This window comes from Lepidochelys olivacea (assembly GCF_965140295.1).
Source record: "Lepidochelys olivacea isolate rLepOli2 genome assembly, chromosome: 2".
Classification (NCBI taxonomy): Eukaryota; Metazoa; Chordata; order Testudines; family Cheloniidae; genus Lepidochelys; species Lepidochelys olivacea.
The window spans coordinates 246,071,422-246,094,441 of NC_140412.1; the positions used below are offsets into that span (position 1 = coordinate 246,071,422).

Sequence of the window (23,020 nt, forward strand, 5' to 3'; positions counted from 1 at the left end):
TCACTTACACAAAATCTGTTTGATCCTTAAGATCAACCACAGGTTGGAAAAGAAGATTGCGTCTGCGCATTCCTAGCAAACAAACGGAGTCCTGGGTATTGGCAAACACTTTTCCTATAAAAATAACAAGGCAATGTTATTTCCTTTTCTTGTAATAAACAAATGCATCTAGGAGTGAGTTTCTGGTAAGATTCTTAATTTTGTTGAGTTACTGAAGTCTTAAAGTAAACAATAGCAGCATCTGAATTAGTTGTTTAACAGTGTTAGGGAAACCTCCACTGTGTTGTGGTTTATTAGTTTTAATGATTGAGCAGTAAAGATGCAATGTACTTAACTACTAATCAAATAAGTGATGCAGCCTTAACTTCCAGTTTTAAATTAGATTTATTATTGTCAATATTGCTTCATGAAGCTGATGAAATAAATCCCAAAGAAGACATATTACCTTCTTCTGTGTCCCATGCAGCCACCAAGAAACAAAACAAAAAAAGGAAGAATACATGTAACTATAAAACTACCAATTTCTGAATGCATAAAAAAACTAGTTATGCTAGCACATAGAAAAACAGACACAAGACAACCCTTGTTTATGGTATCAAACTTTCTTCAGGAGACATATTCTTGGCACTGGTACCTAGAAACACAATAATATTCTATGACAAAGCTCGGGTAAGATGGGAAGAACTACATTATAACCACAGATGCTAAGCTAGTATTCTATTACTATATTTAAAGACTCCACAAATGTCTTGAAGGGCTAGAGCAGCTGGATTTTCTGGAGTTAACAGAAAAGAAGAGAGAGACAGTAAATAACCATAAATATTTCTGCACCTTTTCGGTATGTTTCTTTCAGTTTCTTTGAGATCCACTGTACAGCTTTTGCAGAGATTTTTGTCCCAAAGTTCCTGTCAAATGGGGAAGGTGCTCCACCCTGTCAAAGTTTAAAATGTAACTGGAGATTAGCTGCAATTTTGCACCAACCAGGAGCATTATTCTTGTCTTTCCATTCCACCAATCATTTCTGTTCTATGGCTGCTGTGCCTCTTATCTTCCTTTCTCCCCCACCCCCATATTTTTTAAACAGACACCAGTGCTTTATCTTAGCCCCAGAATTCCCGACGTGGGAGTCTCGAAGGGACTTTGCCCCGACAGTTTGAGATACTGGCCCCAATTCCATAATGCATGCATAAAGACATGCTTAATTCCCATTAAAGTCAATGGGACTTAGTCACCCCCCTTCTTCAGCAGAGTGCTTATTTGTATGTACTTTCTACCTCACTTCTGCAAGGTGCTGCTGGAGCAGAATGGTACAATACAACTTCCAGCAGTAGAGCGAGCTCAAAAAGCATAAGGAAAGGCAATAGACACCCAAGGAGAGAAGCAAATGAAGGACAGAATAAAGAACTGGTGAGGGAGCAAAGAGCCCAGGCCAGTGCTTCCGGGGCACTGGCAGTCTTGTGTCACAGGGTGGAGGCTGTAATCAAAAGAGCTCTAGCCTCTGTCATCCAGCCGCTACCAAGTGGGTGCGTCTATAACACTGCTACCAAGCAGACACTAGGGGCTTTAGATCGTCTGTGGGAACACAGAACGTGACAAATGCAAAAGGTACCATTATTTGCTCTTATTCCAGCTGTCAAAACAGGACTCTTAACTGGATCTAACTGTATGCTCTGAAAGCAGATTCTACTGTCATTTCTATGTATAACCTGTTTTGGGTGCATGTACAGAAATTCTGAGCATTTAGTTCTAAATACAATAAAGACAAGCGGGAACAGTGTTAATATATTAAATATAGAATGTACTTAGCTACAAGGCAGGGAAACTGTTGTATAATGTTGGCACAGGGTTAAGACTTCAAACATAAAAATGTGAAGCTTTAAATCTGAAATTAAAACTTTATGGTTCATGTGAACCAGTAGTTTCAGTCACTTCTAGAGCGTCATATTAAACACCCTTTCCTCTAGACCTGCCCTCCTTCCCACTGTAAGTTTCCTAGTTGCTTATCCTTGTGCCCTTATGCACTCTCATACTGCTATTCGCTGACTACTGCCCTATTTGGGTGTGTGGGATGCACTAGCTAGGAGTCCTATTCAGGGCAAAGCCAATCATAGTGAAGATTAATAAGACGGGGAAAAGTGAACAATGAGCACAAATGTTCTCTAGGAAACAAATTTCTCTTCCAGGGATGAGATGCTCTTGAACTGGCAGCTGCAGGGAGGTCTTGTAAGAGGCAGTGAGTGGGCTACTAAAAAACAACAGCACCCTTTTTTAAAAATGGGGAATGGGGAGAACAAAAAAGGAGACAATAAAAGAGGGAATCTGCTGCAATTTCCTTCTGCAAAACAAAGTTATCCCTCTTCCATCCCTCCAAAAATGGGTTGGGAGTTTATAGTAACAATGGAGGAAACCCTTAGTACCATTAATTTTGTCTAAAGGATAAAGAGTGCATGCAAGGAGGATGACTTGTGCGTAATCCTGGAATGGCGACAGCAGTTCACGCACACTAAATTAATCCTGCTGCTGTATGCAGAGGGAAGTTCGTAACCTTATTTACCTGCTGCATGTGGCCCAATACATTCTTTCTGCAATCGAACACACCTTTTCCTTCCTCAGAATAGAGCTGGTAGATAAAGTCAGTTGTGTAATTCTCATTGCTGTTCTCATTCCTATAACAAGACAAAAATAACAACCACATTATTAACTACCAGACCTCTTTACAGACGCACAGTCACTGATGGAGGGGACATGTCCCACACCTGACAACTCTGTTATCCTCTTGCCCTCAAACCAGGGGCAAGTCTTGTGTATTTTCACCTTCCTCCTCACTCGCCAACTCTCCCACAGGTTTGTTTTACACACAGTTGTCTCTCTGCTCTGCCACAAACCAATACTTCCAATGTCTGAGCTTACTGAATTACAACAGAGACCTGAGCAGCTGTACTGTAACCTGTTTTCCAACACACAGTCGATGCCCTAGGCTATGGAAACCTGAGGTTCCCCCGCCCCCCACCTGTTCTTTTTAATGCCTGAACATATCTGAACTAAGTGAAGTGGGTAGATGAATGCATTTGGTGATTTCCTCTTATAACTGATTATCGCCCTGGAGGCTGAGAAGTGATGCCCATGAAAGAGGTGGAGGTCACAAACTGACAAAGGCTGTGCACACTAGGAAGAAAGGTGTGATTTTTAAATATGTTAAGTAACACGTTAGAGCCCTTGTGTAGACAAGGCGATTTGAATTTTAACCCTTATTAGCCTTATCTACACTAGGATTTTGACATGTGACATTAGTGAACCTGTTTTAAAACACCCTGTTTTTCCCAGGCAAGATAAGGCCAAGAAGAAAAGGTTTTGCCAAACTGCTGGGCTAAAGAGGGCATTTGGTCCAGTATCAGAGCTTAAACAGTAATATTTTCAGAAGAAATGATGGAAACTCTGGATCTCAGACTAGTAGATTTTATAAATTCTCATTTGTTCCCATCATATACCATGCTGATCAGCGATTGCCTGAGAAACTCTAGAACCCTTTTGTTGCGAAATGTCCAGTACTTGATAACTAAATGTCTCATGAGTTATTTACGGGCATTCTGTGCAACTTGGTTGTGTTCACTTGTGGAAGAGTTCCAAAGAGTTAACTTGAAAGACAATAACTGAACCTTCTTGAACTTCTACAGAGCATGACCTTGGCCTGAGATTGACGAGGTCCAGGGTTTTGAAAAGCGGATCAATAAACTGAATGGAGACTAAGTTTTGGTGTCATGTAGGAGGGTAAAGAGGGAGACTATTTCTGGACCAGTAAAGATATGTTGAATCTTTTCTATAAATCAAGCCACAACACCATAAAAAATTTAAAGACGTATCCAGCTTGTCTGCAGAACTAGGCAGACAGAGCTGCTGCTAACATCCCTTTGGCTGCTTTTGCAAAAGACAGACCAGAATCCTCCCTAAGGGGTAAACAAATAGTTCAAAAACATCATCACAGGGCAGTAAGATTAAAGCAGGGAAAAAGCTAGTCAATTTGTAATTAACACACAGGAAACTTTTATTTAGTTGCGTTAGGCTTAGCTTGCTATGGTCTCCAATACAACATGTAGTCTAAGGAATGCGGGTGGAATTCATCCATTTGCAGAGGGCCAGCATGGGACCTGTGTGCCACTTTATACGTATTCTGGGGGCTAAACAGCACTTCAGAGCTGCATAGGTCTTGTGCTGGTTCTGTGCACAGGGGAGAATTTCACCCTTAGTAAAATAAATGATGAGACCTTTGTGCAGCTTCCTTATAACACTTTGTGCAGCACTTGGAAGGATAATCTAAGAACCCAAATCATTAACAGGATGTGAAGAGTTAAAATGGGAATGGGTGTGGGATCTTTGATTTTAACAGTTTTTATATCTGCTTCTAAGCTCTGCTTTTTCTTCCACTGAGAATCCCTTCTTTTATAACTAACTAGAGACTGCTCCTGGGTTTTACGTAGCAGTGAGGGTTGTAAAACATTACTCGTTTTGATGGTGCAGTTTAACAAAATGACATTTGCTCACCTCAGCACTAGACCACGCTGGATGCTAGTTTTCATCTTTTCAGTCAAATGCTCCACATTAGCCTAGAAAGAGAGTCACACAAAGCATCCTAAAACAAATGTGATGATCACTGCCACCTTCACCAAGAGAATTTCTATAAAGGATTCCAAGGTGCACAGTAATACTTAAGAAATCCCTTCTGTAATGTGAAAATCCAGCTGACCAATAATGTAGTGGGCTTCCAGGACAAATTACAATGGGTGGGTTAAAAGTTACTGGTCCTCGTTTAAAATTAACCTCTTTCCCCCAAACACACCACCAACTTTTAGCTTCATCATATCTCTGGACAACAGTGTTATTTCAATAGGCTCTTGAGCTCATTTGCATGTCACTGATGCAGCACCTACTGGTCTTTCTTTACATAGCAACATAGGAATTGCCAGATTAGATCAGACCCCAGATCCCTCCCATCCAGTATCCCATCTGTAACAAAGGCTAGATGCATCGGAAGAATGTGTGAGAGCTCAGCAATAGGCAGATGTGGGAAAATCTGCCCCTCCCATTAGGGCTTATCCTGGTCTCTGTTAAGAGATTGGCCCTGAAGCATGAAGGCTTATATGCCTTCCAAAATCTGTTGTCATTAATTCTAACAACACTGGATATTCTCGATTCCCAATTCTTTTTTTAAAATCTTGTTAAATTCTTGGAGTCAACAACTCCCTATGGCAAGGAGTTCCAGTTTAAGTACACATTGTGTGAAAAAGTATTTCCTTTTATCCTTTTTTAAATTGCATTTTCATTTTGCTCCAGTTCCATCCAATTACAATGTACTAATAATCAGATTGTAAAAGAATAAATATGTAATTGTTCTACCTAATGGTGCTGTGGTAACCATGTTTCAATTTTTGGCCATCAGTGGTCAGTGCTTGATGCCGTGAATAAGGAGTGTCTGGCCACAAGTTCTACTACAAAATATATTAACACTGGCATAATATTCCAATTCTCTGGGGTGAAGGTGTCATGTACGCATTTAAAAGTGGCCAATTATTGCTGCAGGCTAACATAACATAACTTTTGAAACAGCATCCAACCAACTACACCAACACAAGGTACATATCAAATGCTATATACTCACAACACTTTGAAAGTCTATATAAAAATGAGCAAGACGTTATTTCAGTAAGATTGAGCTGCATACCTGGAGTTCTCGAATATCAAACTTCTCTTCAAAGACATAAGCAGCATCCGCACCTGCAGCAAGGCCCCCCATATTGGCCAGGTAACCACAGTAGCCACCCATTGTCTCAATGATGAACACACGACGCTTGGTCCCACTGGCTGACTGTTTGATGCGATCACATGTCTAACCAAAGCACAGAACATTAGGGACATACGCAAACGTGAACAGACTCTCAACTGTGATATTTATCATATATGATTCTTTATCACAATTATAAGATTACTGAACTGCATTACATATATATATACACACACACACACACACTCTCATGTCAATTGTTAATTCTGGAGGAAAATATTTCTTCCAGGTCACCTCTATATTCAAAATCAGGTGTCTTGATAATGTCACGTTTGCTTGTGTTATCCTTCCATCTGGCTGCTTTTTGAAAATGTTAAAGGAGAAACTAATCTCACAGCACATTCTTATTCTTAAATCTTTGGAGTAGTTATATTGGAGTTTTATAGAGATATAAAAATGGAGTTTGCTTTCTGATCTGGCATATAACCAAATTTAGTCAGTCTCTACTTTCACTGTGCACATGACTGAAGAAATCACTTTTGATACTGAGGAGTTTTAAGTTTCATAAGAAGTTGTCTTTACAATTTGAATTTACGAGGCTGAAGTCCTAGGTTTCTACTGATCCACGGTTTGCTTACCCAGAGGGCTATTCATGCAAATTTCCATGACTTGGCAGCAACAGAGCCAATTTCTCCTACTTAATTTCCATAAACACATACTGATTATGGGAAACTAATCTCAAACCACATCTTATCTACAAATGGGTAGGAAATGTTGCTCACTATGAGGAAATCTGTTGGCTTACATGAAGCATAGGAGATGATGATTTACAGTAACTTCTATTAGCACTGCCTGTGAGTAGCTTAAACAAGCCTCCCTAAAAATAAATTTCACAAAGATGACAGCTCTGATCGGAGGACTAAAGAGAAAACCCCAAAATAGCATGAGATCTAGTCTAAGAGTATTTGAAAAATGATTGTCAAGCATCCCTAAACTCAAATGATATTCAAGAATATACCAAATGATATTCAAATTTTGGTAATTATTTTCACTTCTTGTGAAAGCCACATATGCACAGAGCTGTCTTGCAAAACTGTCTTAAAATTATTACATATTCAGTCACTACTAGTATGAAGATAATGGGGAGGGAGGAAGAGATATTAATTGCTCATTAAAAACCTTTCCTTGAGGGCAAATAGAATTTTGCAAATATGGTTTGTGGGTCCAGCTGAATTAAGAGGAAGCCAGATGAGTGCAAGGATCTAGCAAATTCAAGATCATGAAGTTCTTGCCCTTTATTAACAACGTATTTAGAAGGAAACATAAAAATACCCCTCAGACCTGAGTTTTTGAATGAGTAACTACAGATGCAGTTCTACATTTGATGTTCTTCCATTCTGCTTGTGGATTAATTTTTCCACATACAGCCTTAACATCATTTATTTTTTGACATATAAAGACAGTTTCTGAGCCTGATATTTGCATTAAATACCTACTTACCAGAGCACAAAACAAATAAAGTTTAAACTGGTAAATGGGGGAAAGAAAAAAAAGCCTAAAAAATTAAAAAGTCATAAGCATTTAACATTATCATGAATGACAGCATTTAAAGCACGAATAACTATATTATATATAAAATATAATATATATATATTTATATATATTTACTTTAGTTCAACTACCAGAGCTATAACACATATATATCCACAAATGATCAAATAGATTGATCTAAACATGCTATCCCATATTCTTTTAAAAAACAAGAAGCGGCTCCAGAACAAAACTCATCACATATTAGTTCAGATCATGCACTTGATCAGTTACTTACAATGGTAAACCCTTTCTAGCTATCTTGGTTCTTACACTGTGCCCATACTATGTTCTCCAGTCTTTTCCTCACTGAGTACAAATCAGTGTAAGCTCCCAATATGCAATATACAACAGCATACTTGTAGCAACCCCTGCTGCTTTCACGAATGGCTGGCTTATGATCACACCAATTCTAACTCTCTGGAAACAATGCTTGGGATCTCATGGAGAGTAAGTGTATACATGATGACATCACTAAGGAAATCCTGGCTTTTAGGTGCTGGGGAAGTAAACATATAGGCCAGGCTGTCCAAAAATGACTTGGCTGCCAAACTTGAGATACCTCAAAAGGGCCTGCTATTCATGCAAATGCCTGTTCTCACTTTCTCACATTGTTAATAAGAGGGCAGCATTATCTCCTGCAAATGTAAACTTGTTTGTAAACTTGTTTGTCTGAGCGACTGGCTGAACAAGTAGTAGGACTGAGTGGACTTGCAGGCTCTGAAGTTTACATTGTTTTGAGTGCAGTTGTGTAACAAACAAAAAAAATCTACATTTGTAAGTTGCACTTTTACAACTAAGAGATTGCACTACAGTACTTGTATGAGGTGAACTGAAAAATACCATTTCTTTTGTTTATCATTTTTACAGTGCAAATATTTGTAACTAAAAATAATAAACACTTTGATTTTAATTACAACACAGAATATAATATATATGAAAATTTAGAAAACATCCAAATATTTAATAAATTTCAATTGGTATTTTATTGTTTAACAGTGTTATTAAAACTGCAATTAATCACGAAAAAAATTTTAAATTGTGATTACTTTTTTTGAGTTAATCGCATGACTTAACTGTGATTATTCAACAGCCCTATTTTTAATCCTTTCACACCAGAGTCAGTGTTTCACAGAACAATTTCTGCTGGCTGTGATGAATACATCATAACCACCAGCACTGAGGAGTTAAAATTCCGTCATGAAGCTTTTGAAGAATATGAAGTAAAGAATAACAATATCTGTTTGCTTAAGCTGCTCTTTTAACTGCATGATCGCACATGCATCTGGGAAGCTGGGGAAAGGTTTTATTCCTCCTACTTTCCTATTACAGCACTTCTTTCAACATACAAAGGTCCTGAGTCTGCAAGTACATTAATAACTGTACTTGTGAGTAAAAGTAGTTACTGATAAGCATAAGCATTTTCAGGACTGAGTTCTCCCTTGGTATATAGGACATTATTTAGGGAAGAAGCACTTCTATGAATTACATTATCATAGCATTCTAGTTACTAATGCTTATCTGATATTTTCAGAGAGGCAGATCCTCAGCTTGCATAAACCGTCAGCTGAGGATCTCGCAAAGTGTTTTACAAGGATATTACTATTCCTCGTTTATTGCTGAGGGGGACAGACTCAGAGAGGGTAAGTGACTTGCCCAATGGCACATACAATGTCAGTGTCGGAAGCAGAATTAGAACTTAGGAGTCAAATTCTGATAATCTTTTACCACAGAGTGAAGCACACTGTCTCTCCTAAGAATTTGGATATTCAAAGAAGAAGCAAAGAGCAACAGTACACTACTGTCAATCTCAACCAAAGACGCTGGCTCCAAGACAACGGTGCAAACCTACAGAACTCAAGAGGATTGCATGTGTGCAAGCCTGGGCAAAATTCTCCTCATTTAGTTTTTACTCAGAGCAATAACACGGAGGAAGCATTACTGAAAGCTGCATGGCCTACAATAAAAGGCAGTGGGATACAAGCAACAACTGTCGGTATTTTCTACCTTGTCTGTGGCCATCTACCATTTATAACTTTTGTTGTTGGTACTTCTCACGTTTTCAGTCTTTGCCAGGTGAATCGCTATTGAAGACTCTGGCCCCACTGATGTCAGTCATGTTACCTGCTGTACGCAGAGTCAGATTCTGCTAGTGCTGCCACCACCAGTGGAGCTGTTATGGTGCCAACACAACAAGGGGAGACTAGGGGGAATGCCACGGTAAGCAAGGACTAAGGGACAAATCCTGATCTAATTGAAATTAATGACAAAATCTTCAGACACCAAAGGACACACTAAAAATGTTCGATTGAGGAGCCAGAATTGGAGAATCCGAGGATTCTGCACATTGTCTAATGGCAGAGCACACATGTTTTATCAAATAAGAACAAGGATTACAGGCAACTAAGGGGAGCTGGAGCAGGCCCATAATGTGCAAAGTGCATTATTCTGGTCATACAGCCCATTTGAAATCAAACTGTTGGCAATTTAAATGGAAGCATGCACAATAGTAATCAGAAGTAGTATCTCAATGCTGTTTGACTATAAAAGGAAGTGATACCCCTGTAAGCCAAGCTTTGATGTATCCAACTCATAAAATTTACTTTCTTGTTATACAATACTTTACGTGTTGCAGTCATTAGGCGTCAAATCAGCACAGCACTTAAGCATTTGCTTAACATTTATCATATGACTAGTCCCAGTGGAGTGCTTCATGCTTTAAGCCTAGACTTATGTGGTTTGCTGAACTCAGATCTTATTCCGTCATTGGTCCATTCCTTGGGTCATTTACTTTTTTTAAGGTGCATGGGTTTTTATTCTTTCAGTTAAGTATAGTAAAGTAGTCCCATGCAAATTATTTTAAACAACAAAAAATTTTATGTACCTTATTCTTATTGCAAACATACAAAGGTTCTAAGAATGCATTGACTAGTTACCCTAAAGCCACTATCTAAAACACCAAAACACAAGCTAAATATTAGCCAACATAATTGATAGAATTTTAATTAGATTAAGCTTCAATCAATCTGGAAAATGTTGATTACTTTCTGATCACAGGAGCTTAATGTTTTAAACTAGAATATTTTAGCAAACTAAATGTTTCAAGGTCTTGTTAGTATCACAACAAAGACAGACATTGTACAATTTAATTTTCAAAGGATATGCAGTCTTACCTCCACAATAGCATTCAGGGCAGTGTCAGCACCAATGCTAAAGTCGGTGCCTGGCACATTGTTGCTAATAGTAGCTGGCAACACACAGATAGGAATGCAAAACTCCTCAAAGCGAGCACGTGCTTCAGCTAATTGCAGACAACTTTCATAGGCCTGAAGCAGCGGTACAAGTATTATTAGCAAAACACACTTGCATATGGATAGCAAATTATTATGCATTCAGCTAGTGGCTCCTTGCGTGTGATGGGAGGGTTGGCTTTCCATTGGCACAACAAAATAAAATTGGTGATATTAAGGAGGGACAAAAAAAAAGTTTCCTCTAAATACCACAACAGTGCACTTGGGTTGCATTGGCACAATGCTCTTCTGAAGAAAGCGCAGAAGGAAGTTAATGTGAGTTAATACAGACTGAAAATGAAATGTGGATAGCGCAGAGACTGAAGTAGCTAAGCAGAAAGGTAGGCAGCATGAGTGTACTAGAAATAAGTCACCTCAAAATAAGTTAAATGAACAAACACTATTCTACATATTAAATAGTTTAAGGAAAGGTAACTAGGAAAACATCTACACTCAGAAGAAAATGCTTCTGGATACACTACTATTATGACAGGTTTCAGAGCAACAGCCGTGTTAGTCTGTATTCGCAAAAAGAAAAGGAGTACTTGTGGCACCTTAGAGACTAACCAATTTATTTGAGCATAAGCTTTCTTGAGCTACAGCTCACTTCATCGCATGCATACTGGGGAAAGTACAGAAGACGTTTTTATACACACAAACCATGAAAAAATGGGTGATTATCACTACAAAAGGTTTTCTCTCCCCCCATCCCACTCTCCTGCTGGTAATAGCTTATGTAAAGGGATCATTCTCCTTACAATGTGTATGATAATCAAGGTGGGCCATTTCCAGCACAAATCCAGGGTTTAACAAGAACGTCGGGGGAGGGGTAGGAAAAAACAAGGGGAAATAGGCTACCTTGCATAATGACTTAGCCACTCCCAGTCTCTATTCAAGCCTAAGTTAATTGTATCCAATTTGCAAACGAATTCCAATTCAGCAGTCTCTCGTTGGAGTCTGGATTTGAAGTTTTTCTGTTGTAATATCACAACTTTCATGTCTGTAATCGCGTGACCAGAGAGATTGAAGTGTTCTCCGACTGGTTTATGAATGTTATAATTCTTGACATCTGATTTGTGACCATTTATTCTTTTACATAGAGACTGTCCAGTTTGACCAATGTAAATGGCAGAGGGGCATTGCTGGCACATGATGGCATATATCACATTGGTAGATGTGCAGGTGAACGAGCCTCTGATAGTGTGGCTGATGTTATTAGGCCCTGTGATGGTGTCCCCTGAATAGCTATGTGGGCACAGTTGGCAACGGGCTTTGTTGCAAGGATAGGTTCCTGGGTGAGTATTTTTGTTGTGTGATATGTGGTTGCTGGTGAGTATTCGCTTCAGGTTACGGGGCTGTCTGTAGGCAAGGACTGGCCTGTCTCCCAAGATTTGTGAGAGTGTTGGGTCATCCTTCAGGATAGGTTGTAGATCCTTGATCATGCATTGGAGGGGTTTTAGTTGGGGGCTGAAAGTGATGGCTAGTGGCGTTCTGTTATTTTCTTTGTTGGGCCTGTCCTGGAGTACGTGACTTCTGGGAACTCTTCTGGCTCTATCAATCTGTTTCTTCACTTCTGCAGGTGGGTATTGTAGTTGTAAGAATGCTTGATAGAGATCTTGTAGGTGTCCAGACTCCAACGAGAGACTGCTGAATTGGAATTCGTTTGCAAATTGGATACAATTAACTTAGGCTTGAATAGAGACTGGGAGTGGCTAAGTCATTATGCAAGGTAACCTATTTCCCCTTGTTTTTTCGTACCCCCCTCCCCCGACGTTCTTGTTAAACCCTGGATTTGTGCTGGAAATGGCCCACCTTGATTATCATACACATTGTAAGGAGAGTGATCACTTTATATAAGCTATTACTAGCAGGAGAGTGGGATGGGGGGAGAGAAAACCTTTTGTAGTGATAATCACCCATTTTTTCATGGTTTGTGTGTATAAAAACATCTTCTGTATTTTCCACTGAATGCATCCGATGAAGTGAGCTGTAGCTCACGAAAGCTTATGCTCAAATATATTGGTTAGTCTCTAAGGTGCCACAAGTACGACTATTATGGACGCTGCTTTCTTTAGCCACTAGTTTGTCCTAGAAGGTGAAGACACACCTCTGTCACTGAAAGAAAAAATCATGAAAATATGGCCCATGTTTTCCAAGAAGCATGTACATCAGGAGACACCTGTTTTTATGTGTGCAATTTGGATAATTGTGCATAAAAATGCAGGGATCTTGCACAAGACCATATATTTTGAAGGAACATTTTAGAGGCTTTTTGAGTGGTCTTTTGGGGATTTCAAATCCCATATAGGCAGAAGGTAAATATATAGCATATGAGGTAGTCTGTGTATTTTCACAGGCTCCAGAGTACCTAGTACTCTGTAGCAAAGGACTATACAGATGACCCCCGACATACGCAACTGTTCTGTTCCAGAAAGCCTTACGTAACTTGAATTTTGCGTGAGTCAGACATGTATACCCATGCGTTACGCAAAAATTTCTGCAACTCATTTCTGGCTTATGGAACTTTTTCCGTAAGTGTGAATTTGCGTAAGTCAGGTCTTGCATAACCCAGGGAGCGTCTGTAGAATGTGCAGTTGTTCTGACTTAGTAAGTGCACTAATCCAATTCTTCCTCAATATACAGTAATCCTGAACACCCATTGTGTAGAGAGAATGTGAAAAATCCCCACATATTTCATGAATCTCCAAAGGAAATCCAAATCCTGCAGTTCTTTTTGTTTTCACTAGTCTCGCTCTCCCAGCGAGGAAAAGGGTGCACAGTGGGGTGGGAGCAGGTATAAAACACCCTATTGGTACATGAGAGGAGAGCTCTGCAGGCCAATCAGCCTCCCACAACTAAAATGCATCAGATGTCTGTGTAGTGGTGGATTGTAAGCAGGAAATGGGAAGGGAAGAGGTGATCTACCTGGGACATTTCTAGGAGGGAAGACGGGGGATTGGAGTCTATGTGGAGGGTTCACGTGGCTTGGAGGTATGATGTGGTGGCAAGGGACCGAAGTGAAAATCTCATCTCCAACACTCCATCCCTGGGTATTTTGGAAATTTAACTTTCACTTAAAGCTAAAACTGGGATTTGACTGATCCCAGTGTCACTTCTGGATTAAAATGCTGCCCAGTTATCTTTGCAGTGCTGAGAAGTGCCACAGGCAGGAAAGAGGGGATTGGCATTTGTCTTTCAAGCTCAGCCATTGGAAAGCCTTGATGGGGGAACTTCACAGAACAGCCACTACCCCAGCCCAGCCCAGCCAGGCTTCTTCGAATTTTTCCTTACAGCAGAAAAAGATATACTGATTTGGGAACTGGTTTTGTTTAATAAAGCCTCAAAGCAGGCTGGATACCTGCAAAGCACGGATGAGCACAGCTGCAGCGTTTTAGCCAAAGACTTTTGGGGAAGTGGTACAGTTAGAGGGAGATTTGGAGCAATTATTGGCACAACCATTTAGTTAGTCTGGAATGAAAGATACACTTTACTTGCATTAAATACTGCGTCATTTCATTTGATGCAAGTGTTTTTAGCAAACACATGGGTGAATACTGTGTGGTAACCCAGGACTGCTACTGTATGAAGACATGCAACAACCCAGTATCACTGTTGCAAATCCACCAAAACAGTAACTTTATACAAAGGGTATATTTCACACAGTCTATAGAGGGTTAAACAATTAACAGATGGTTTAATAAATGGTTAATCAATTGTTATAGATTGTATTCCAATCTAACAGGTTGCTTATAACCACTAGCCTAGAACACTAAGTGCTCATGTCGGTAACATGCTTATAACATCTATGAATCAGCTCCAACCCTTTATAAATATACCCTTAATATAAAATGTGACCAAAGATACTATATAAGAACATATAATAATTCAGCATCACCCCTCCTCTACCCAGCTCCCATTTGCTGCAGTTTCTGGTTCCTTCCCCAACACGGTTAGATGATTCACCCCCTTACCTCTGCTGTTTCCCTGACAGGCTGTCTCTCCTCCCTTACACATGGCTGGTGCGAGGCTGCTCCTCTCCAGTTTTTCCATTTTCCATCTATGGCTGGCATCTTTCCTTCTCCCTCCCATTTTACTCTGACATCCCCTACGGGTAATCCTCGGCAGCAAAAACTGTGCACAGGCCAGTGTGGATAACCACAGCAGCAAAGTAACAGGGGGTAGCCGTGTTAGTCTGTATCCACAAAAACAACAACAAGGAGTCCGGTGGCACCTTAAAGACTAACAGATTTATTTGGGCATAAGCTTTCGTGGGTAAAAAACCCGCTTCTTCAGATGCATGGAGTGAAAATACCTGGTCAGTATAATAATGCATCTGTAATTTTCACTCCATGCCCCCGGACCCCTTGTTGTTTTCACAGCAGCAAAGAGCGTGCAGCACGGGCAGTTCAAGAACGGTACAGATTCCGGGTACGAACTTGGCTCACCAGCCCACTCTGAAGCCTGCACTGTGCTATCTTCACTGCTACTGTTACCTGTGCTTGCTGGACTCAAACTAGCTCAGGTAGGCTAGCCTGTGCACAGCTTTTGCTGTGCAGACATATCGTGAAATCAAGACTTCTTCCTGTCTCCTGCTCAGCTCTATATTTCTTTCTCTTAACCCTTTCAATGCCCATCATGGTTTATATTGTTTCCAATTATTTTTCCCCATCCTCTTACCACGCTCTGTTAGGTATGAAGGGGGCTGTAAATTAGTTTCACTCTGTTCAATCAAATGCAAAGCTCCCTGCCTTCTGTAAAATCATGCTGCAGAATTTTCTCTGAAATCCTCCCCTGGCTAGAGATTTGTGCTGCGGAATCCAAGCTTTCATTTAAAAATCTAGCCTTTAGTGTTATAAAGAAAACAATTTGAAAACACTGACCAGCACATACTTCCTGAGTGCTGTGTTCCTGAGTTTGCAGACAGCCTGAAACAACAGCCTTGAAAGGGCTGTCTCATTCACTTTCACGGATTGTTAACACTGTAAACATTTTAATTTAAATATAATCACTATGTTAACAATCTAACTGATTATTTTTCTTTTTTAGCAATAACTACCAGCTAGCATGCTTATCCCACAATCCTCAAATGTCTCCTATGCCCAGCTAGGTGCCAAAAGTGCCAAATGCTACCTAGTCAACAAACAAACCTCCACAAGTTTGCCGCAGATTATCTCTGCAATGCAGTTATACAACGTCACTACAAAAATCTTCGGCATATCAAAAATGAAATGTAGGGACAGCATAAAATTAATTCAATTTAACATCAAAACAAACAACACAGGACAAACTGTACTGGGCATAAGATTCTCTTTTTAAATATGCGAATGATAAAAACCCTGCATTCTAAAATGCAAGTGAAACTGTCACAGAATTTCCAGGGTCCTGTGCTAAAGAGCCTCAGAACCCAAGAACCTTGCCACACAATTTAGGTCCCATGGCTAAGGAGTGCACAGGCCCTTTACTAGAACCTAACCATTCTTTTCTTTAGGTTGTAAATTCTTCAGGACAGGGAGTCCTATTTGTTGATAGTTCATCTTCCATTCAGTGCTCTCATGAACCCTCCCTAATTCAGAATTTTTATATGTATATTAGTTGCTACCTATTAATTCTATAATACTTTTCCTGATTCCAGTGAATGGGAAATAACCAATTACTTTAAAAGATGCCTAAGCACCACTGGATGATTTGCAGTTGTCTGCCTGGAGAGAAATACCCTGAACTACCCATGATTTAATTTTGGAGTTTGATTACTTCATGATTTAGTTGTGGTTAGGACAGATATTTTACTTTTTCCTTACAGGCTTCATGACAATAAGTATCATCCTTGAACATATTTTATATACAAACATTTCTTGGGCAACACAAGGCATACACTGCAATAACTAACCAAAAATTATACTTGTAGTATGTACAGAGGACAATTTATCTGATTATGGAAAAAAAGCTCATCAGATAGGAAGTCAGTACCCTATAATGGCATTTAAGATTGTGTTAGAATGTCTGAAAAGTACTCAGGCATGTAAGCACTAACAGCTGATGTAACTAGCCACACTAAACTTTTTCAGGATCTCAGAAACCTGCCTATACACATCCTAGAGGCCTCATTACCCACTCGTAGACCACATACTTACCTTATTGCAAACTGAGAAAATTCACAAAGATTGACATTTAAGTGAGAAGAGTAGCAATAAAACAGTTGCTTTGAATCCCTACAACTAAGTTTCAGGTCACTTAAGCATTTCACTTCAGCAGGAGTACAAGGACCATTAACTTCACTACTAATGTGCTTCAATACTGTGCTAGAGGAAATCACCTGTTGGAGGAGTTCATTATTCACCCGTATGAACTAGAAGGAGACCGCCTATTCATATTTAACAAGCCAACTGGCAATGAAGGTGATGTCACTACTCAGTATGATTTGGATGACCATAAAGTGAAAGGATCTATGTCAGTGGTGGGCAACCTGCGGCCCCCAGGTCGCACCCAACCCATCAGGGTAATCCGCTGCCAGGCCACGAGACAGTGTTTACATTGACCGTCTGCAGGCACAGCTGCCCGCAGCTCCCAGTGTCCGCGGTTCGCCATTCCCAGCCAGTGGGTGCTGCGGGCAGCCGGACCTGCAGACGGTCAATGTAAACGCTATCTCGCAGCCCGCCAGCGGATTACCTTGACCAGCCTGTGAGGCCCATGGGCCGCAGGTTGCCCACCACTGATCTATGTACCTTTACCAATTCTCTGAGTGGCCCACCATAACTTCAGTTCAGATGCTCAGAGGGCAGAAGGCTTACACAGCTTACAAACTTTTGTAAAAGAAAAGAAGTCCTTCTATTTTTCTTAAACAAAAGACTTTTTTAAAATGAAAGGTTAGTTCTCTTCACAGCTGAAATGAATCTATGGCTTCCTGAACCATTACATTTTATATACATCTCAAAAGAAAATCTAGGAAGAAATAAAACACAAGAATTGGACAAAATTCTAGCCTTTTATCAGTAAAATGTATCAGCTTCAAAATAGATAAAACTATTATATTAACAACATGGGAATACTCTCTGACTGCTCTCTAATGAGGTTACCTGAAATCTAAACCCAGTGTATTGCAAAATATTGCTGTGTGTCCTGCTCTGTGTGAAATTGTCTACAAGGTCTATAAAGATGACAGTTAGATAAATGCAGAAAGCCTATGATGAGAAGAAAAGCAGGCATCATGCATTACAGCATTATTTTACTTACCTTGATTTGCTGTCAATCTTTTTGGAATGGAGAATTTTATTTACCAGAACTGGAAACAAGGCCAACTTAGATATAACGTGGACCATGTGTAAAGAACAATTTAGAACTAAATTTTTATCAGTTGTTTACAGTCTTGACAAGGGCAATATTATAAGGGAAAACGAACATCTAATAATGCATGAGGGTCTAATTTTGCTAAAAGTAAATAAAATGAAAAGTTGACTACTTTATATACATGTAAGTTAAGTATATAGAAAAAAATTATGTTAATGTTCTTGGAATTAAGAAACTTGAGAAATCCTTCAAATCTCTCAAAAATGTCAGATAAGGACTAAAATATTCAAAAGTACCTAAGGGTATGTGCACACTGCAATAACACACCCACAGCTGGCCCATATCAGCTGACTTGGGCTTGCGGGGCTCAGGCTGTGGTGCTCTAAAATTGCCATGTAGATGTCCGGGCTCAGGCTCCAGCCTGAATGTTTATTTTACAGCCTCCCAGGCAGAGCCTCTTGAACCCAAGTCAGTGACGTGGGCCAGACGCAGGTGTTTTACTCCAGTACAGACCTAGCCTAAGTGACTTTGGAGCTGAAGTCCCATTTTCAAAAGTGACTTGAAAGTCACTATCTTTCACTGAGCATCTTGGCTAATAGCCATTGATGGACCTATCCTCCATAAACTTATCTAATTCTTTTTTTCAACACAATGATACTTTTGACCTTCACAACATTCCTTGACCATGAGTTCCACAGGTTCTTGGCCTTGTGTGAAGACGTACTTCTTTGTTTGTTTTAAACATGCTGCCTGTTAATTTCATTGGGAGACCCCTTGTTCTTGTGTTATGTGAAGGGGTAAATAACACTTCCTTGTTCACTTTCTCCACACCAATCACCATTTTATAGACCTTTATCATATCCCCTATTAATGGTCTCTTTTCTAAGCTGAATGGTCCTACTCTTTTTAATCTCTCCTCCTCTAGAAGCTGTTTCATACCCCTAATAATTTGTGTAATAATGTAATATCTCTGTGCATTTTCTATATACTAATGTATCTTTTTTGAGATGGGGCAACCAGAACTACACACAGTATTCAAGATATGGGCATAGCATAGCTTTATATAGTGGCATTATGATACTTTCTTCCTTATTATCTATCCTTTCCCTAATGGTGCCTAACATCCTGTTAGCATTTTTGACTGCTGCTGCACACTGAGAAGATATTTCCAGAGAACTATCCAGAGTGACACCAAGATATTTTTCTGCTATTTACCTCTCTCCACTTTGAAAACTTACTATTTATTCCTACCCTGTGTTTCCTATCTTTTAACAAGTTATTGATCCATAAGAGGACCTTCCCTCTTATCCCATGATTGCTCACTTTGCCTAAGAGCCTTTGGTGACGGACCTTGTCAAAGGCTTTCTGAAAGCCCAAGCTCACTATATCCTGCATCACTCTTGGCCATATGGTGTTGACCCCCTCAAACAATTCCAGAAGACTGGTGGAGAATGATTTCCCTTTACAAAAGCCATGGTGACTCTTTCCTGACACATTGTGTTCATCTATGTGTCTGATAATTCTGTTCTTTGTTACAGTTCCTTAGATTTGTCACTTAAAAAGAACTGCTCTGGTGTGGGAATCTTCCCTCACATCTTTTGCAGTGAAAACCGATGCAAAGTAGAGCATTAGTAGAATACCTACTTATTGGAGAAATATCTGAGAAATAAACCCGAATCTTTGCAATATATAAGGACACCCTGTAACTGTTTATTGTAACTGGGTACACTCTAATGTTTGGTGTAGAGAAGGGATTTCCTCTTCTACACTGCCATAAACTGTCACTAGTTTTTGACTTTGGGCTTGATGGTGGTGCTTTATTCTTTTTTTCTCCCCTCTCCTCTGTATATGTATGCCGGAAAGACTACTTGTGTGTATACAGTGTTATTGTAGCCACATCATGCCTAGGATATTAGAGAGACAAGGGTAGGTGAGGTGATATTCTTGTATTGCACCAACTTCCGCTGGTGTGAGCGACAAGCTCTTCTTCAAGTCCTGGTTCAATAAAATATATTACCTCACCAGCCTTGTCGCGTGTGCGTGTGTGTGTCATGTTATTACTTTCCAAAATCCAAAAGTTAAAAAAATCTATAAAATTAAAATGGAGTTTTTCTATACAGTGCATGTGAAAAATGGTTGGAAAAAGTGAAGTATACCAGGACTTTTCAGTTCAGTGTCACTTGCATGCAGTCACCAAACCATTTTGCAGATTATGTTTCCAATGTTCTGGTCTATAAAATATCCACTTCTAGCCAATTCAATCAGCATTAACTTGAATGCTTTGTTAGTAAGCACGCACACTTGAACAGACTTACATCAGTTATAGTGTTCAGAGCAGTATCTGCACCAATGCTGAAATCTGAACCCGGTACATTGTTGGATACAGTTGCAGGAACCATAACCATTGGAACACAGAACTCGTCATATTTCTCACGGGCAGCTGATAATTCCAAAAGTCCCAGGTAGGCCTGTTGGGCACAGGCACGGTGTGAACAATTAGAAGGGATAAAAAGAGGACAAGGGTGGAATTATAACATGGATGAGGCCACAGGGAGAGCCATTTTTTACCACAGCACACATCACACATTGGGATAATAAGGAACCACTAAAATCTAACAAAAAATACATAAAAATATCACACATTTAAAATCTGAGACAAACAATAAGTACTTCTTTCACTCTTAATGAGATATATATTTTATACATACCCAATGCTCTAGATAATAGGAAAATGTTACTGTATAGATCAGATTCACATACATTTTAATATCATAGTCATTTTCATTTAACTTCCCTTAATCTCATCGCTATGGACCTGATTCAGGAAAATACTTATGCAGGCACATAAATCCATCCACATTCAGGAAGGCACTTAAGGACGTGCTTAATTTTAAACATATGCTTACGTGCTTTCCTGAAAAGGAATGCTTTCCTGAATCAGGGCCTATATGAAATAAAAGTTATTTTGGTGAAAAGACTAAAATCCTTGTCTCCAAAAATAAAAATACATTTCTAGATTATTGATCCAGAAATTAAAATATATTAGAATGAACTGAACATATGAACTGGAGTGGCTTAAACAAGAAGCCAGGGTGCAGTTTTTATTATAATTTAAAGACTACTGTGGGGCCTTTCAAAGGTGCCTACATTTCTTAGGAACACAAGTCCCATTTGCATTTGTGCTCCTAAGTCACTTAGGCTATTTTGAAAATCTGTTCTACCCTGCTGTCTTACCTTTAATTGAGGGGGGACTATGTATTTTGTTTTACACTTACTATCAACTATTCTGCATTCCAAAGCTCCAGAGACATAGATCATCTCCAAAATTTCTTATCTCAAAAGCTCTCGCTCTGTTCCATATATCAAAATTCAACATAAGCAAAATTTTAGTTATGGGGAAAAGAAAATATTTTGATGCTTAAAAATGAGTGTAGTGTGTTTCAATTCCACTCCAACTAACAAGTTAACAGAACAACTAGGTAATGTACCTCAAATCCACCAATAACCATAAGAGCGTTGATGTTATTAGTGCGCATCTGGTCAGCAATCTTCTCCAAATACTTTGCAGGGAGGGTACTAAAAAAATAGTTAAATCGAAAGGAGACGAGAGGTCAAATATCTATGGATATTACTGACAATACCTGTTCGTTTTGGTAGGATGGGTTGTTAAATTGTCAGTATAGTGAAAAGTTCTATATTTTACACACTTAGGCTATGTCTACACTATGAGCTGGCAGGGCAGGGTGATTCCCCTGCTCGTGTACCCATATTCACACTTGCTCTCATCAATCTAGTGTGAGTATAAGTATCAGTGTAGCCACGGTAGCATGAGCAGTGGCAGTGGAGACACAGGTTCACCATGCCAAGGAGGTACTCATTGGTTTCAGGTGGGTTTGTATTTGGCACGCCTAAGCCATGCCTCTTCTGCCCTACTCACTCCCCAGTACTACTGCAGCTACACTGCCATTTATACGCACTCCAGCTCGATGAGAGCTAGCCCAGTATGTGTATTTGAGCAGGGGAATCACACCCCTCGCATGTAGTATAGACGTCGCCTTAGCCATAGAAAGACTTTATTTTCTAGCTCTCATCTACATTGAGATGATTACACAATACAATTACAGCCAGTAACAAAGGAAGCCAGGAAAGGACTTTTTTGGAAATCCACCCCAAAAATTAAATAAACTCAGTCTATTATGTCTTTAGTCGGTCTTCTCCCTCTGTTCTTTTAAACCATGGAGGAGCAAATAGTTTTTATGTAATGTTTCCTCATGACCAACAGTCCTAAACTTTATTGAGGTAATTAATTTAAATAGGATAATCAGATATGCAAAATCTGACTAAGTTCTTAGGTAAATGGGTTGAAAGAATGTGTTAGTCACAAGATATAGCCATGATTCCACAGGCTGTTCCATGCATATAGACATAACATGGGTCTGCATGGACACAGCAATGCATTCACAAGTTGTGTATCATAAGTCTGGAGCGTGCCATGTAACCACGCTTCTTGTAACTTCCTACAATACTCTGTAGCAATAGCCATAAGTGTCTTAAAGCAATGATACACAACAAGGGACTGTTTTAATTCTGTCTCCACTGATGGAAACCCATTAGTACCACAAAATGCTGAATTTGAACACCCTGAACTTAAAAGAGAAGAGATGTCAGGTAAATTCTCAAAAATCAAAAGAAGCTTCAATACATAAATGTACAGTAAAGACAGCACATGCAGTTCACTCAGTGGCGGATTAGCCACTGGGCCAATGGGGCAGGTGCCCAAGGGGCCCCAGAAAAATGGGGGCACTCCTTCCAGGTAGCAGGGTCAGGGCGCGGGGGCTTGCCCTGCTCCCCCCATCCACCCAGTTCTTCTGCCAGGGACTGGGGTAAGGGCACAGAGGCTTGCCCCACTCCGTCTGCCTGGCGCTGCTGTCAGGGTGCAAGGGAACCCTTGCACCGCAACCCCACTCCCTGGCAGGAGCGCTGGACGAGTGGGGGAAGCCCCCATGCCCCAACTTCATTTCCCCAGCAGGAGAATGAGGGGGGGATGATGGGGGAAGGAGGCCGCGCGGCGGGGGGGGGG

The 23,020-nt window shown here is 39.9% G+C and overlaps 1 protein-coding gene across 3 annotated transcripts in view; it reads right to left on the reverse strand.

Annotated features, from left to right (window-relative positions):
- The window catches only part of PFKP (phosphofructokinase, platelet), an 82,571-nt gene that overhangs the window by 1,974 nt on the left and 57,577 nt on the right, over nt 1-23,020 (reverse strand). Inside the window, exons 15-22 of one of the 3 annotated variants that reach the window (XM_084620844.1) lie at nt 21,429-21,516; nt 20,256-20,408; nt 10,540-10,692; nt 5,717-5,881; nt 4,540-4,601; nt 2,555-2,666; nt 832-931; nt 9-114 (exon numbers count right to left, since the gene is read on the reverse strand). In XM_084620844.1, the coding sequence (XP_084476970.1) occupies nt 9-114; nt 832-931; nt 2,555-2,666; nt 4,540-4,601; nt 5,717-5,881; nt 10,540-10,692; nt 20,256-20,408; nt 21,429-21,516 (939 nt within the window). The remainder of the gene's footprint in view (nt 1-8; nt 115-831; nt 932-2,554; nt 2,667-4,539; nt 4,602-5,716; nt 5,882-10,539; nt 10,693-20,255; nt 20,409-21,428; nt 21,517-23,020) is intronic. The other 2 variants (XM_084620843.1, XM_084620842.1) reach the window with 2 other exon arrangements.